Below are 17,505 nucleotides of genomic sequence, written 5' to 3'. Positions count from 1 at the left end.
ATATTTATGTATTTACCTTTTTGTATTATTTGGGAAAGGGAGCTATGCTCGTAGTGACCTGTCTTTGTATCTCACATCTAGTTTGTTCTTAAATTCTTGTATGGTGTTTGCACACACTATTGTTTCATCCAATTTGTTCCAGACATCCACCACTCTGTGTGGTTTTTTTTTTTTTTTTTTTTTTTTTCTCTTTTCTTTTCTTCCAGATCTCTTTTATAACTATCCTTTTTGAGTTTCTTTTCAAGTCCTCTTATTTTTCTTTTAACCCACTTTAATAAGTCTTCTCTGTCAAGGACTTCCATGCCTTTCATGATTCTGTAAATGGTCAGTAGATCTTCTCTTTCTCTTCTTTGTTCCAGGGTTGGTAGTTCCAGTTTGGACAATCTTTGTTCATATGTCAATTTTGAAAGTGTTGGGGTCATCTTTGTCATTGCTCTTTGGATTCTTTCTATTTTCGATATATTCTTTTTTTGCACTGAGTGTAATGTCGCAGCATACTCTAATCTTGGTCTTATCAGTGTGACTAATATTTTCTTTACCATTACTTCTTCCATGTTATTAAAAGCCACCTTTATTGATCTTAGTAAATTGTAGGTTTCTCTATTTTGTTTATATGCTTGTCTGGGGACATGTCTTTGGTGCGTATTATTTACCTAGTTGTATCTTACGGGAAATATATATATATATCCAGGAGGAGCCAAGATAAGAGGGAGGGAGGGGGTGAATGGGAGTTGATTTTATGCCTTTTTTTTTCTACCTCTCTTGTAAGGGGGCAAAAGCCTTTGGTATATGTATGTATATATATTATATATAATATATATATATATATATATATCTCAGAGCTTGTAAGGGGGCAAAAGCCTTTGGTATATGTATGTATATATATTATATATAATATATATATATATATATCTCAGAGCTGGGCGTGTAACCGCTGGACAGGTAGTGCATTACCAAAAAAATCTGGGGTGCATCTCCGTCATTGTGTTACCTATTCTAATTTCCTTAGAGTGGTAACGTGATGAGATGTACAAGAGGAGAGGATGGCAGCAATCTGGAAATGAGTATAAAAGAGAGGCTCTGATATATACAGTGGCCGCAAAAAGTTTGGGCGCAAAATTATAGGCGCCCCAACTTTCCCCTAAACTCAAAACATGCGAAAAATACAACTTTCCACCCAAACTTTTCACTATTTTTCAATGCTAGCGTTTGTACCCGTATTTAGCCGAGACAATACACACTATTTGGCAACTCTGTTTAGGCACACTCGATGTCACATGGAGTCAGTTTCTAAACATCTCTCACGGAGAGTAGTCTTTTTTTTTGCGGTGGTCTCTGTTTTTGTGCCTTGATATCTCCGTAATGGGAAGTGGTAAAGAGCTGGAAAGAGACACAGTTGTTACAATCATAACCCTCTATAAGGAGGGTTATAAGTGTAAAGATATTGCTACTCGTGTGGGAATTGGAGTGCAAAAGTGGACCAAGAAATTTTGAGACGAAGGAAGTGACATCATTCGTACTCCAAAGCATCGCTCTGGTCGGCCAAGGAAGATATCAAATTGTACTTCTACGGTTCTAACTGCCTCCTAATAACCGTAGGAGGCAGTTAGAACCGTAGAAGTACGATTTGATATCTTCCTTGGCCGACCAGAGCGATGCTTTGGAGTACGAATGATGTCACTTCCTTCGTCTCGAAATTTCTTGGTCCACTTTTGCACTTGACGCACTCCAATTCCCACACGAGTAGCAATATCTTTACACTTATAACCCTCCTTATAGAGGGTTATGATTGTAACAACTGTGTCTCTTTCCAGCTCTTTACCACTTCCCATTACGGAGATATCAAGGCACAAAATCAGAGACCACCGCAAAAAAAAGACTACTCTCCGTGAGAGATGTTTAGAAACTGACTCCATGTGACATCGAGTGTGCCTAAACAGAGTTGCCAAATAGTGTGTATTGTCTCGGCTAAATACGGGTACAAACGCTAGCATTGAAAAATAGCGAAAAGTTTGGGTGGAAAGTTGTATTTTTTGCATGTTTTGAGTTTAGGGGAAAGTTGGGGCGCCTATAATTTTGCGCCCAAACTTTTCGCGGCCACTGTATGTGTGTATATATATATATATATATATATATATATATATATATATATATATATATATATATATATATATATATATATGTATATATATATATATATGTATATATGTATATATATATATATATATATGTATATATATATGCGTGTGTGTGTGTAAAGTATATACATACATTCATGCATTCATCTGGGAGGGTAATAGCTGTCAATCATGAGTCCAACATATGATCCAAGACCATGGTGAATCACATATATACTTACATGCATGCATACATAATACAGTAAACGCTCAATTACAAAACCCAATACAGCAATTTTTCAAAATAGCAAATGCTTTGAAATAAACAAGACTTGGATATACCAAAATCTCGGTTGGTATATGGGGCAAGCAGTCAGCCAGACAGTTGTGTACTTTGTTTTATACAAACAAGTCACAGATATACCAAATACTAGGTCAGTAGGTGTGACCTCAATTTTATGTCTGAACACTGAAAGCCTCTTATATATTGGTCCAGGAACTATTTTTTTGGAAGAAAGTATACACTGGCAAACGACGAGTCCAGCGTATACTTTCTTAAAAAAAAAAAAAGATATATATATATATATATATATATATTTACTTATATATTTAGTACATACATATACCAAGGGCTTTTTCACCTTTACAAGGGAGATAGCCAAAAATAAAGGCATAAAATCCACTCCCAACCATTCCATCCCCATATACTCAACTACCATTCACTCCCCTCCCTCTCTCTTCTTGGCTCCTCCTGAATGATGGGTTATCCCTGCATCTTGCCCACTGCCCTGGATCAGAAGCAATGTAGCTAGACACAGCATATCCATAGTAAGGCCACTTCATTTAATCAGCAACCCCACCCCCCTCTCTGTTCCCTCATGCAGAAAAAGAGACGACGGGGAGAAATCCCTTCGGGCTTCGTCAACATAGTTACACAGTTCTATGCAAGTCCTCAGTCCCATCCATTCATCCCATCACAACACAAGCACAACCATTTAGGAAAATAAATGAAATAGACCTCTTCCCCTATACAAGGTAGGTAGGTAGCCAAGGCATGCACCAACCCCCACCCACCTCACTCCCAGCTGTCAATCATTTATTATGGATGAAAGATCATTACTGTCCCCTGACCACTGCCAAGGTCAGAAACAATACACCAAGACACAGCATAGAAAAATTAAAAACAACATACTACTAAAACCCCAAAACCAAAAAAAGATAGAGGAAATGTGGACCTAGTCTCTGCACCCTACTGAGGATAAATTAAAAAACAAGGACAACTCTGCGTAAAGACTTCCACACCATTTCCTCCATCTTTCCCTCCCCTGCCCTTAATCTTTATTACCCTTTTTTTCCCTCCTTTTCTCCTCTTCACTTGACCTCCATTGGAAAGGAACCCTAAAATTCTAGGCCTCACTTTTGATACTCGTATGACCTTGAGGCCATATATCAAATATCTGACAGTGGAAATCAAGAAGAAAATATGGCTACAAAAATCAGTTGCAGGCAGTTTTTGGACAACAGAAAGAAACTGATTACTGTCAACAAACAATTCATAAGTACCACACATTCTGTTTCCATAGCATGGAGGAGGTGCTAAGATAAGAGGGAGGGTGGAGGGGAGTGGAGTGTATTTAGGAATGGAATAGGTGGGAATGATTTTATGCCATTTTCTTTTTGGCTACCTCCCTTGTAAGGGGGAAAAAGCCTTGGTATATGTATGTATAGCATGGTTATCAACAAATAGGAAAACATACACTTTACAGACTGTAGGAAGTAAAACATTGAGAGTAATAACAGAATGCACCAAAGCTGCTTCACTAAGACATGTGCACACAAACCAAAATTCTCCCCAGAAAATATCATATGAAAATAGTAGGTACACAGTTCTACGCTAGAGCCATCAACCCCACTCACCTATCTCAACATGTCACTGAAGAACTACCGGGTGAATAAATAAAAAAAAGAGAGAGAGAAAACAGCATCAGCTCAAATATTCACAACAACCAACCATACCATACAATAAAACACACACACACACACACACCTAGATCACTTTATAGATAAGCTCTTCTCAGGAGAAATAGACCTGCAAATTTTATACTTCACCAGGTACCCCCAGATATCAACCCACCCAACTAAAAATCACTTCCAAGACAAATAAGAACTACACTGTGTTCAGGTTACCACTTTAAGAACAGTATCAACACAGAATTGTCCTGGAAACAGACTCTTATAGCCTGAAAATGAACCACCACACAGAAGACAGTGAGCACCTCATTCTATACCCTTACTCTCACCCTATCCAGACGATAACACAAAATTCATACTGTGAGTGACTTGTGGGCCAAATCAATTGCTGTGGGTGGATATCTAGGAACTCTGGGTTTCCAGCAACAGACCCTTGGTCCATTGGATTGATTGATTGATTTATGTTGTCAAGTTGTCCATCTTGTACATTTGATTTACCTCTTCTAATCCATAAACTGATGTATCTGTGTATCTGTGTGGAAAACAACATCTTTTAAGCAGTCTGACTTTTTTTTTCCAATGTCTTCTTGATGTTCTTTCATCCTATATTAACAGATCATCTCTGTCATATTTTTCTATTTGTTCCTTTGTTCTTATGGTAACTTTCAAATCACCTCTTTCTCTTCAAATGTGGGCAAGTCAAATTATTCTTATCTTTGTCTTATCAGCCAGGCTAGGGATCATTGTAGCTACTGCCCTATATATTCACTCAGTCTTTTTATTTTTTCATGTGGTAACCACACCACCACAACATATTCCTGTCTGGGTTGGATCAGAATTAATCTATTTTTTCATCACATCCTCATCAGTTGAATGAAATACACTCTTGTGGTCATTGATAATTTAGATGTCCCTCCCACTATGTATATATATATATACATATATATATATATATATATATATATATATATATATTTTTTTTTTTTTTTTTTTTTTTTTTTTTTTTTCCATTTTTTTTCTTTTTTTTTTTTGTAACAGATCATACCTTATTAAGACCCTTAGATTCCTTTCCTTTGTTGCTTTTATGATGATTTCATCTCATATTGTTTAATTTCATGCTCTCATCTTGCTGTGGGCCATTTCCAGATTTTTTTTTAAGGTGAATTTCATCTTTGTATGATATATATATATATATATATATATATATATATATATATATATGTATATATATATATATGTATGTATATATATATTATATATATTGTGTGTGTGCATGTGTAATGCACATACATAAGTGTATGTATGTATTCTAAGGATATTAAATCAGTTTAGTGGGAAAAATGTACTGAGGTGCTTTATTAGAACTGTAGCCATTTGCACAAGTATACTGATAAATACTATCCCATTTTGATGTTTAGTATGTTTTAGTTACCTTTACATTATTTTTTTTATATAAAGATTTCATGCCATACAGTGTTTGCCTATTTTGAATTGAGACCTGTGTGTCACAAACCAAAACTATCTGTGAAAGTATAACTATTCTTATTTGTTGATATGTACGTACAAAATTAATAGTACATTTGGTTCTTGACAAGGTATAGGAGTGTCAACAGGATTATCTGAACCCACATTCCATAACAAAGATTGGCAAACCTTCAGCACTTGATTTCTTCCATTATCAGCTGAGGCAGCCATGATCACTAAACTAAATGCTTTCTGCTGGTAATTCTGGTCTTAATTCTGAGCTGAAGATATGCCCTGACTCACCCTGTAATAATACTGTTGATTGTGATATCTGTAGTATTAATCAACCACATAGACTACTACAAGTGTACCAGAATTGGTGAGAGAAATAAAGTATTAAAATTGAAGTATTAGTTTTATTAATCATGGATCCATATATTATTTTGGTTGCCTCCTTTGTGTAACTTGGTTTGTCAATTTTTGTTCTGGAAAAATGTAGTGTTATTGACTCCTTAGTTAATATATTTTACTCCAATCTCTTTATTTTATCTCTCTTTTTTATGTATTTATTTGTTTATATATTTTCATTTATGTATTTTTTATTTACTCATTTTCTTCTCTTTCTTCACTTAGGTTCTTATTTCGATACATGTTCATAGAACTTAATGATAATTGAAATTGATATAAACATATATCATTAAGTTGTGACCCTAAGTTCATTATGGATTATTTCACTTGTCAGGAATGAAGATTTCAAGGAGGAAAATAATGCAGCCAAGGATATAGCAAGAAGATTAGGGGATAAGGTGAGATATTCTATTTTTCAGATACAAAATTAATGAAGTGCATCAAGCCCCTCTTCCTATTTTGTGTGTGATTGTTTTTTTTTTTTTGTTTTTTTCTTTATTTCACTCTTTTACATACCTTTATCCCTTGAGGGACACCATTGTAGTGTATCAGACCTTTTTTATCATACATACATATACCAAGGCTTTTTCCCCCTTACCAGGGGGGTAGCCAAAAAGGACAAGGCACAAAAACATTCCCACCCATTTCATCCCCGAAAACACTCCACACCCCTCCACCCTCCCTCCCATCTTAGCACCTCCTAGATGACGGGTCATCCCTGCACCCTGTCCACTGCCCTGGGTCAGAAGCAGTGTCGAAGGACACAGCACATCCACAGCAAGGCCGCTTCATTAAATCGGCGACCCCCCCTCTCCGTCCCCCCATATAAAGGAGAGGACGGGGAGAAATCCCTTCGGGCTGCGCCAAAAATTTTTGCTCACACACACTACCTCACCCCCATTCCCCCGTCCAATCCACCTCATGCATCACAACATTTTCCATATACAACCATTCTCCATTCACCCCTGTCTTCTGTCCTCTCCCGTCCTTCCTCAACCGACATTCCCCTCTTCCCCAAAGCCCCCTTCACCCCATCCATCCATCTCATCCTAGGACGTCCCCTCATGTTCACTCCCTCCACATCTGCCTTCCATACCTCCTTTACTAGTCTTTCTTCACTCATTCTTTCCATGTGTCCAAACCATCCTAATACTCTTTCATCCACCCTATCTCCCAGCTCCCTTTCCACCCCTGTTCTCCTCCTCACTTCCTCATTTCTCACTCTATCTAGCCTAGTAACCCCCATCATACTTCTCAGACACTTCATCTCAAACACATTCAAGTTCCTTCTCTCTTACTTTCTCATGTTCCATGTTTCTGCTCCATACAGTGCTGTTGGCACAATCACTCCTTCATACAGTCTCCTCTTAGCATCCATTCCCAGATTCCTATTTCTCATTACACTTTTTAAACCACCAAGGCATTTACTCACTTCTCTCAATCTACATTCTACCTCCACCTTCACTCCACCCTTTCCTGCCACATTTGCACCCAAATATCTAAAACTATCCACTTCCTCATACCCCATTTTATATATATGAATTTATGAAGCGGCCTTGCTGTGGATGTGCTGTGTCTTGCAGCACTGCTTCTGACCCAGGGCAGTGGACAGGATGCAGGGATGGGAAATGAAATGGGTGGGAGTGATTTCTATGCCTTTTTCTTTTTGGCTACCCCCCCATGTAAGGGGGAAAAAGCCTTTGGTATATGTATGTATTTTATATACAGTTATATACATACCTTTTTGTCTTTTTTTCAGTATATTTTGAAATTAAGGGGATTAAGGAAGTTAGTGACAGAGTTTGGAAAGGTGGCTGAGAGGAGAAAGTTGAAGGTAAATGTAGGTAAAAGTAAGGTGATGAGATGTATGAGAGGAGAAGATGGCAGCAATTTGGAAGTGAGTATTAAAAGATAGAGGCTGTAGGAAGTGGATAACCTTAGATACTTGGAGTCACATGTGGTGAGGAGGGAGTGAAGGTGGAGGTAGATTGTAGATTGAGAGAAGCAAGTAAGTGCTTTGGGGATTAAGAAGTGTAATGAGAAATAGATATTTGGGAATGGATGCTAAGAGGAGATTATATGAAGGAGTGATTGTGCCAAGAGCACTGTATGGGACAGAAACATGGAACATAAGAGAGGAAGAGTTTAAATGTGTTTGAGATGAAATATCTGAGAAGTGTGGTAGGGGTTACAAGGTTGGATATAGTGAGAAACGATGAGGTGAGGAGGAGAATGAGGATGGGAGATAGGGTTGATGAAAGAGTATTGGAATGGTTTGGACACATGGAAAGAATGAGTGAAGACAGATTGGTAAAAGAAATGAGGAAAGCAGAGGTGGATGGAGCAAACATGAGGGGACGACTGAGGATGAGGTGGATGGATGGGGTAAAAGGGGTGTTTGAGGAAGAAGGGGATGTCTGTTAAGGAGAATTGTTGTGTATGGATGATATTTCGATGCATGGAAAAGAGTGGGTGAGGAATGGGGGAGGTTAGGGAGGGGTTATCTGTGAATGATATTTTAATACAGCCCAAAGGTATTTCTTCCCATCTTCTCTTCATTGTTACTTGATGAGGAGACGGGGGTGGGGGGGGGGAGCATGCCAATTAAGTGAAGTGGTCTTGCTGTGGATGTGCTGTGTCTTGTTGCAATGCTTCTGACCCAGGGAGATGAAGGAGATGCAGGGATGACCTCTCATCCAGGAGGAGCCAAGATGAGAGGGAGGGAGGAAGGGCGGGGTGGCTAATGGAAGTGAAATGGGTGGGAGTGGATTTATGCTTTTTGACTTTGGTGTATGTACGTGTATGTACGTATGTATGTATATTTTGAAATTGCTCAAATCAATGTTGAACTTTAGGTCAGGCAATTGTTCACTTTGAAGTTATGGACATGGTGTTCAATTTTTTTTCTAAATAATAAATTTATTTACAATGAAAATTATGACGAAACCAAAAGCCTTAGATGGCTGTACAGGTAGTTGTCGACTTACGACCGAGTTCGGTTCCGACAGACAGGTCGTAAGTCGATCTGGACGCAAGTCGGACTTTATATATATATACAGGTAAACGTCGACTTACGATGGCATTAGGTTTCGATAGATCCATCGTAAGACGATTTCATCGTAAGTCGATCCCCAATTTGTGTATCACTCTGTTCCGTGGTCACTGTACCTAGCCTACCTGTATATTAACCACCAGAGATACTGAATATAGCCTATTAAACATGTACAGTAGTTTATTTAATTATTTTCATCCTTTTTACCTTATTCAAACACTATAATATGTATTTTCAGTACGGACTTAAATCTCGCGGGCAGCAGCCAATGCCAGCCGTACGACGTGTCGTAATAATACTCGCATCATAAAATATAGTCACCGCTTATATCGATCGTTCTCTCTTTCACCCGCGAATTTTGAAAACCACAGAGAATGGGATTCAGGGCACATTTGAGAGAATGTAAAAACACAGGGGCGACTACAATAAATATAATCAAGACGCCGATATGGCAGCGTTGCGAATCCACTTGCTCCTCATGACGCCTACGTGTGCGGCACCGTATGGAAGGGGTTAAATATATCATATCGTCGTCGTCGTCGTCATCGTAAAGTCGAAAAATCGTAAGTCGCGGCCATCGTAAGTCGACGTTTACCTGTACAGTATATATTACCCTTTAAATATTATTTTTGTTACTGTATACATGTATATTCTATATAATATTTAGCATACTGAAATAATCTTAGCATCTTTGAACTATGTTGTATAGTATTTTTTAAACCTTTGTTATAATTTTATCTGATTTTCTTTGAGAAACGTAGCATACTGAATAAAATCCTATCATCTTTGACCTATGATATTTAATACTGTATTTTCTAACATTTTTATTATTCTATCATCAGACTTTCTTTAGGAAACGTATGCATACTGAATAAAATCTTATCATCTTTGAGCTACGTTGTTTAATATTCATTATTCTTTTTATAATTGTGTTATTGTTAGGAAACGTAGCCTAGGCCTACGCATACTGAATAAAGTCCTGTCATCTTTGACCTACAAATACTTTTTTGTTGGTTGAATTAAAATCATTGTACTGTATTATTTACATCTTATTAATTGCAAAACATTAAAACTACTAAATGCAAGGCAAAATTAGGAAAAAATTATTTCAAAACACATTCTTTTCGTTTACGTACTGTACCGAAAATATTGTTATCAACAACAGACTAGGCTTAAACAAAGTTTACTGTTACATTTTATTAATTGCAAAACATAAAAATACATAATGCAAGGCAAAATTAGGAAAAAATATTTCAAAACATTCTTTTTGTTTACGTACTGTACCGAAAATATTGCAAAACATAAAAATACAAAATGCTGTACCGAACATATTGTTATCGACAACAGATTAGGCATAAAAAAGTTTTACTGTTACATTTTATTAATTGCAAAACATATTAAAATATAAAATCCAAGGCAAAATTGAGATCCTCTCTTTGTCTTTTAAAATTATCGACACTGTAGAATGTGATAACTGAAGTTCACGTGCTATCACATTAACTTTCTTCCCTCCTTCATAATGTTTTATCACTTTCATTTTTGTGTCAAAATCAATAACCTTTCTTTGTTTCTTGGCAGGCTTGGAAATATCGAAAGATAATTTTCTTTTAGACATCTTCATGGGGGTTTGAAGCACAAAAAAATTAAAAATATAAGCCTTGTCATGAATGAAGTCAGAAATACCACATGCTCCTGAATGAGAGGGAAGCTGACGCTGCCGGTAACCTGCCAAAACTATCGTACTCGCGTCTCGCGGCGTGCAAAGTAATTGTACTGCACTGCCAGGCATAACATTGCAATTCTATTATTCTATTAAATGTTAAATATTATTGCACTATCTCGTGGTCGTAAAGTCGATCAGTCGTAAGTCGCATAGGTCGTAAGTCGACGACTACCTGTATAGAGGGAGATCACTATATGCAAATCATTTCTATCAACGTTCACTATCAGATACAGACGCTCCTCAACTTACGTTTTAGTTACGTACCGAAAGGCCGAACGTAAGTTGTTACTGTACTATACATCCGTAAATTCTATTACCGTATCTTATAAAACACCCCTAAATCATTAATTATACACATAACATTATAAAATAATAACATTAATTTCAATTAAATTAAATTCAAGCAACATAAATTGAGATGGTGAAGGAGGATGAGGCTAGGCATTATCAGTTTATCGTTTGTGAAATGTAAACAATGGATGCAGTGTCATGCACAAGTATCGTTTGAACTACGGAGAGTGCGCTAAACTAAAAAATTCACTCCATTTTTTTTTTTTTTTTTTTTTACAATTTTTTTTTTTACAGTTCAAACGTAAAATCGAACAAACGTAAAACAAATGAACGTAAGTAGAGGAGCGTCTGTATATCTGAAATATTCATGCAAATCTTAGATTATACTACATTGGAGCTGTGCTCATAGGGTCCTTTCTCTTTGTCTCTATCAAACTTTACCTTAACCCCTTCCATACGGTGCCGCACACGTAGGCGTCATGGACTTAGATCTCGGTGGCAGCAGCCAATGCCAGCCGTACGACGTGTCGTAATAATACTCGCATCATTAAATATAGTCACCGCTTATATCGATCGTTCTCTCTTCACCCGTGAATTTTGATAACCATAGAAAATGCGATTACAAAAGAATTAGAAAGAATGTCATTATGGAGGGGCGACTACAATAAATATAATCAAGACGCCGATATGGCAGCCTCGCGAATACACTCGCTCCCCATGACGCCTACGTGTGCGGCACCGTATGGAAGGGGTTAAGTTTATTTTATGTTGTTAGCTGGGATTATATTTTCATCCAGCTTCATAAATCCATGCATCTTTGCAGAAGATCTGTGCTTCCTAACATCTTTTAAGCAATTTTGTTTTTTTGACTATGATAATTCATTCCATACCAGCAGATTTTTTTTGTTTTTTTTTCCTTTCTCCTTATCTAAGTATCTTTGTCATATAAATTTTTTCTTGTTTTCTCCAATGTGGGGAGTCCCAATATTTTCAGTCTCTTGTCATGTGTCATATCATTGAGGTTTGGGATCCACTTGGTGGCTGCCCATTGTATTCTATTTTTTTCATGCATTTTGTATTATTCTTTAGGTTAGATGCAGTGACTTCAGCACTGCTGAATATTACAGTGTGAAACCTCCCCCCCCCATATCTAATAGCCCAAGTGGTGCAGTGGGTAATGTTACTGCCTTAGAGTGTGGAAGGCCCAGGTTCAATCCCCAGTAAGGGCAAAAGTACTTTCATGGCTTTCCAACCCTCTCCTCAACAACAGACATCAGAAGGCGGTAGATCAGTGTTGCATATATATGCTAGCACCTAGACACTGTTTCTGACCCAGGGCAGTGGACAGGGTGCAGGGATGACCCGTCATCCAGGAGGTGCTAAGATGAGAGGGAGGGTGGAGGGGTGTGGAGTGTATTCAGGGATGGAATGGGTGGGATTGATTTTATTCCTTTTCCTTTTTGGCTACCTCCCTTGTAAGGGGGAAAAAGCCTTGGTATATGTATGTATGTACCTAGTCAGTATGATCGAGCTGATTACAGTGATTTCAGACATCATTCAGAGCCACAGCCATTCCAACATTACAAAAAACGCTTCACATGCACTTCTCGCCAGGCAAGATTAGGCCACTGTGCTGATGTAGAGAGGCTGCTTGTCCCTCAGAGAGCCTCTGTGGAGATCCATTGCAACTGCATCAGTAATGATGGAATAACTTCAAACACTCAAATATTGTAAATAATGAAGAAAGACTAGCAAAAAGAGTGTGGAAGGCAGTGATGGATAGAGTGAACTTAAGTGGAAGACAGTTAATTAGATGGATGGATGCAGAGAAAGGGGCCTTGGGTAAAAGGGGGGAATGTCTGTTGAGCAGGGAAGACGGAAGGTGTGAGTATGGAATGGATGATAAATTGACATGGCCTGAAGGGATTTCTCCTCATCTCTGATCACCTGTGAATGGATAAGGAGGGAGGGTCACCATGTAAATGAAGCAGCATAGATGAAATCGCTTTGGCCATCAGGTCCTGCTAGGAAGGTGCCGTGTCTTGCCACATTGTTTATGACCCTGGCAGTGGCCAGGAGCAGAGATGGTGCTTCATCCACAGGGAGCCAAGATCAATCAATCCATTGCCCCAGGTCTCTCTTTTAGAAGACTGCCTTGATGTAACCAGTAATAACCTCATGTGACCACAAGTCAGTTACATACATATACCAAGGCTTTTTCCCCCTTTCAAGGGAGGTAGCCAAAAAGGGAAAGGCATAAAAACACTCCCACCCATTTCATCCCTAAATACACTCCACACCCCTCCCAACCTCCCTCTCATCTGAGCACCTACAAGTCAGTTAGGAAAGATATATTGTGTTGTTGCCCAGGGATTGTTAGTATGGGGCATTGTAGTATGTGTTCTTTGTTCTATGTATGGTGATTGCATCTGTGGGAGGTGGGTGGGGTAAACTTACTCACTACGGTAAATATAACAAAAGAAAAAATTAAAAGGTGTATAGACAAACTCAAAGTTAATAAAACACCAGGGCCTGACGGTTGGCATCCAAGAATCTTAAAGGAAATAAAAAATGAGATTGTTGTTCCATTAGAAATTATTTTCAAGAAATCCATCATATCCGGAGATGTCCCAAGAGAATGGAAGCTAGCTAACGTTACTCCCATATTCAAAAAAGGTGACAAAAAGAAACCAAATAACTATAGGCCTATAAGTTTGACTTCAATCGTAGGAAAAATAATGGAAACTATCATCAGAGATGCTATCGAATATCATTTAGAAAGTAACCGTTTGATAAATGATAGCCAGCATGGTTTCAGACGGAAACGTTCATGCGTAACTAACTTACTCGTATTCTACAACACAGTTATCTCGAATTATGACAAAAGAAACAATATAGATTTAATATATCTAGACTTTGCATAAGCTTTTGATACCGTCCCACACGAAAGACTACTTACTAAATTAGCTTTGCATGGAATAAGTGGTAGCCTATTAGGTTGGACTAGTAATTGGTTGAAAGGTCGAAAACAGAGTTGTTTTAAATGGAAAAACTTCTGGATGGAAAAGTGTTGCAAGTGGAGTTCCTCAGGGTTCCGTTCTTGGGCCACTTCTATTCATAGTATATATAAATGATATAGACCATGGACTAAAATCTACTGTTTCCAAATTTGCTGATGATACAAAACTGTGGGGAGTGGCAAATGATCACCCAAACCAATTAGATATTCAAGAAGATTTAGATAAATTACAGCAATGGTCTGAAAAGTGGCTAATGAACTTTAACACAAGTAAATGCAAGGTAATGCACATAGGTAAAAATAACAGTAAGTACGATTACAAGTTATTTGGAAATTCGTTAACAAAAGTGGATAGTGAAAAAGATCTCGGCGTAATTATCAGTAACGACCTCAAATCATCCAAGCAGTGTATTTCAGCCTCTGAGAAAGCAAATAAGATTCTGGGATTGATTGCGCGATCTTTTGATTTCAAAAGTCCATCACTCATTAACAAGCTATATAAATCGTTAGTTCGTCCACATTTGGAATATGCTGTTTCCGTATGGTCACCGAATCTCATTAAAGACATTGACAGACTGGAAAAAGTACAACGGCGAGCCACAAAACTGATTCCAAATATCAAAAATAAATCATACGAAAATCGACTTAAGCACATGAATCTGTTTTCCCTAAAAAAGCGTAGACTCAGAGGTGACTTGATACAGGTCTTTAAGATTTTAAAGGGAATTGACAACATCAAAAGTGACCAAATTTTCACATTGAATGAGAATCAGACAAGAAACAATGGTCTCAAACTGTCCGGAAATAGATTCAATTTGGAAGTAGGTAGAAACAACTTTGCCAACCGTGTAGTTAATGAATGGAATAAACTTCCTGCACAGGTAGTGCAATGTAATTCAGTTCGAAGCTTTAAGAATCATTTAGATAAATACCTAAGTAAGATGCTGTAATGATTATGATTTATGTTATATTATTTGTTTTTGTTTTGTTATAATTTGTCTGTGATTTTCCTTTATTATTAGTTATATGTCAATTTATTATCATTTACTATTTACCTGTCTATTATTTTTACTATACCTATGCATTTATTTATGTATTTTATTTGTTATTTACATTATTAAAATTTTTATTTATTATCAATTTTTTTTTTTTTTTTTTTTTTTTTTTTTTTTCATCCAACCTAGATATGGATCAAAAGGTCTCCTGTCAGCATGCTCGCCTTTGTAATCCTTTGAAAAGGAATTGGGAGATAGGGTTGATGAAAGAGTATTGGGATGGTTTGGACACATGGAAAGAATGAGTGATGAAAGATTGGTAAAAGAAGTGTGGAAGGCAGAGGTGGGTGTAGCAAACATGAAGAGATGACCAAAGATGAGATGGATGGATGGGGTAAAAGGGGTATTGAGAAAGAGAGGAGATGTCTGTTAAGGAAGGAAAGGAGAAGACAGAAGATGGGGGTGAGTGGAGAATGGTTGTATATGGATGATGCTGTGATGCATGAAAGGGAGTGAGTGGGGGATGGGGGGGGTTAGGGAATGGTTATGTGTGAGTACTATTTTGATTCAGCCCAAAGGGATTTCTCCCCAACTTTTTTTCTGCATGAGAGGACAGGGAGAGAAGAGGGGTCACTGATAAGATAGAAGGGAAAACAAACAAGTGTAGGATGGGTTAAGGGTGGAGGCATACCTTGCCTTGTTACCTACCTTATGCTGCAAGGCCAATTGTTTTGCCTTGTATTATTCACTGTTCCTGACAGTGGTGAACATACAAGAGAGGATTGCTAGTTCTACATTGCAGAGGTTACCACTGTATCTAGTCCAGTAAGGGAAATCAAGTCAGTGATCCACAGTAAGCACTGTCTCAGATGGCAGAGTAGCTGGCAGAAACATCAACCATTCCCAGGATTTTCTAAGTTCATTTGGTGCTGGGTGTCAATATATATAAAGGAGTCTTGTACTCTGGGAGACATATATTCATACAAATCCATCTATTGCAAAGCACAAGTTTTAATTTGCTTTTTAAAGTAATGTGTGCATCTTTTTTTGTTTACAAAAAAAAATAATTTTTTATTATGTATTTACCTAGTTGTATTATATGGGAAGGGGAGCTATGTTCGTGGTGACCCATTTTTGTATCTCGCAAGATTAAGTTTGATCTTAAATTCTTGTATTGTGTTTGCACACACTATTTTTTCATCCAATTTGTTCCATATATCTATCACTCTGTGTGGGAAGTTGTTCTTTTTCAGGTCTCTTCTGTAGTTATCCTTTTTGAGTTTCATTGCATGTCCTCTTGTTTTTCCTTTGTCCCACTAATAAGTCCTCTCTATCAAGGCGTTTTTTTCCTTCATAATTCTGTAGATGGTTAGTAAGTGTGTGTGTATATATATATATATATATATATATATATATATATATATATATATATAAAGAAAAGAGAAGATGGGGAGAAATCCCTTTGGGCTGCATCAAAATATCATTCACACATACTCCCTCACCCCTCCATTCCCCACCCACCCCCTTCCATGCATCACAACATCATCCATATGCAACCATTCTCCACTGACCACTATCTTCTAATTTCTCCCTTCCTCAACAGACATTCCACTTTTTCCCAATGCCCTTTTTACCCCATCCATTCGTTTCATCTTTGGTCATCCCCTCATGTTCACATCTCAGACATTTCATCTAAAACATATTCAAACTCTTTCTCTATTCCTCTCTTATGTTTTATCTTCAACTTCCTTCTTTCACACACTTTCCCAAACTCTGTCACTAACTTCCTTAATCCCTCCTGTGATCCTGATACAAGAGCAGTGTCATGAGCAAACAACTGGCTTATCTTCCTTTTTTCTCCATTTTTTTTTTTTTTTTTTACCATCTCCAATCCCTGGTCTATTACCCTTGCATTTACCTCTCACACCACCCCATCCATAAATTGAACAGCCAAGGTGACATTACATCCCTGGTGAAGTCCCACCTTTACCTCAAACCACTCCCTCTCTCCATTTGTAATTCTAACACAGGCTTTACTACTCTCGTAAAAACTCGTGACTACTATTAACAGTTTTCCTCCTATCCCATATATCTGCAGTCTCTCGCAGTGCCTTCCTGTCTACCCTGTGATAATCCTTTTCAAAATCCATAAAGGCCCAAAAAACATTACTTTTTTCTAAAGCTTTCTTATATATCTGCCTTACCACAAAAATCTGATCCATGCAACCCCTACCTGTCCTAAACCCACACTGTTCCTCACCAATTACTCCCTCTGTTCCTCTCCTAAGTCCACTCAATCAAAACCCTCCCATAAGCCTTCCCAACTACACTCAACAAACTGATCCCTATGAAACTACTAAACACACACTTCTCCCCTTTTCCCTTGTAAAGTGGAACTATACAGGCACTCCTCCAGTGCTCCATCACCCTACCCTATTTTAGACAAACATTAAACAACCTCACCA

The 17,505-nt window shown here is 37.7% G+C and overlaps 1 protein-coding gene across 5 annotated transcripts in view; it reads left to right on the top strand.

Moving 5' to 3' along the window:
• Positions 1 to 17,505, top strand: part of LOC143032899 (RUN and FYVE domain-containing protein 2-like) — a 199,990-nt gene that overhangs the window by 149,560 nt on the left and 32,925 nt on the right. For all 5 annotated transcript variants that reach the window (XM_076198133.1, XM_076198130.1, XM_076198128.1 and 2 more), the window contains one exon: positions 6,295 to 6,358. In XM_076198133.1, the coding sequence (XP_076054248.1) occupies positions 6,295 to 6,358 (64 nt within the window). The remainder of the gene's footprint in view (positions 1 to 6,294; positions 6,359 to 17,505) is intronic.

The sequence above is a fragment of the Oratosquilla oratoria genome, chromosome 14 (genome assembly GCF_046742065.1).
Source record: "Oratosquilla oratoria isolate Oo_2021 chromosome 14, ASM4674206v1, whole genome shotgun sequence".
NCBI classification, from domain to species: domain Eukaryota; kingdom Metazoa; phylum Arthropoda; class Malacostraca; order Stomatopoda; family Squillidae; genus Oratosquilla; species Oratosquilla oratoria.
This window is presented reverse-complemented; position numbering and strand designations above follow the sequence as displayed.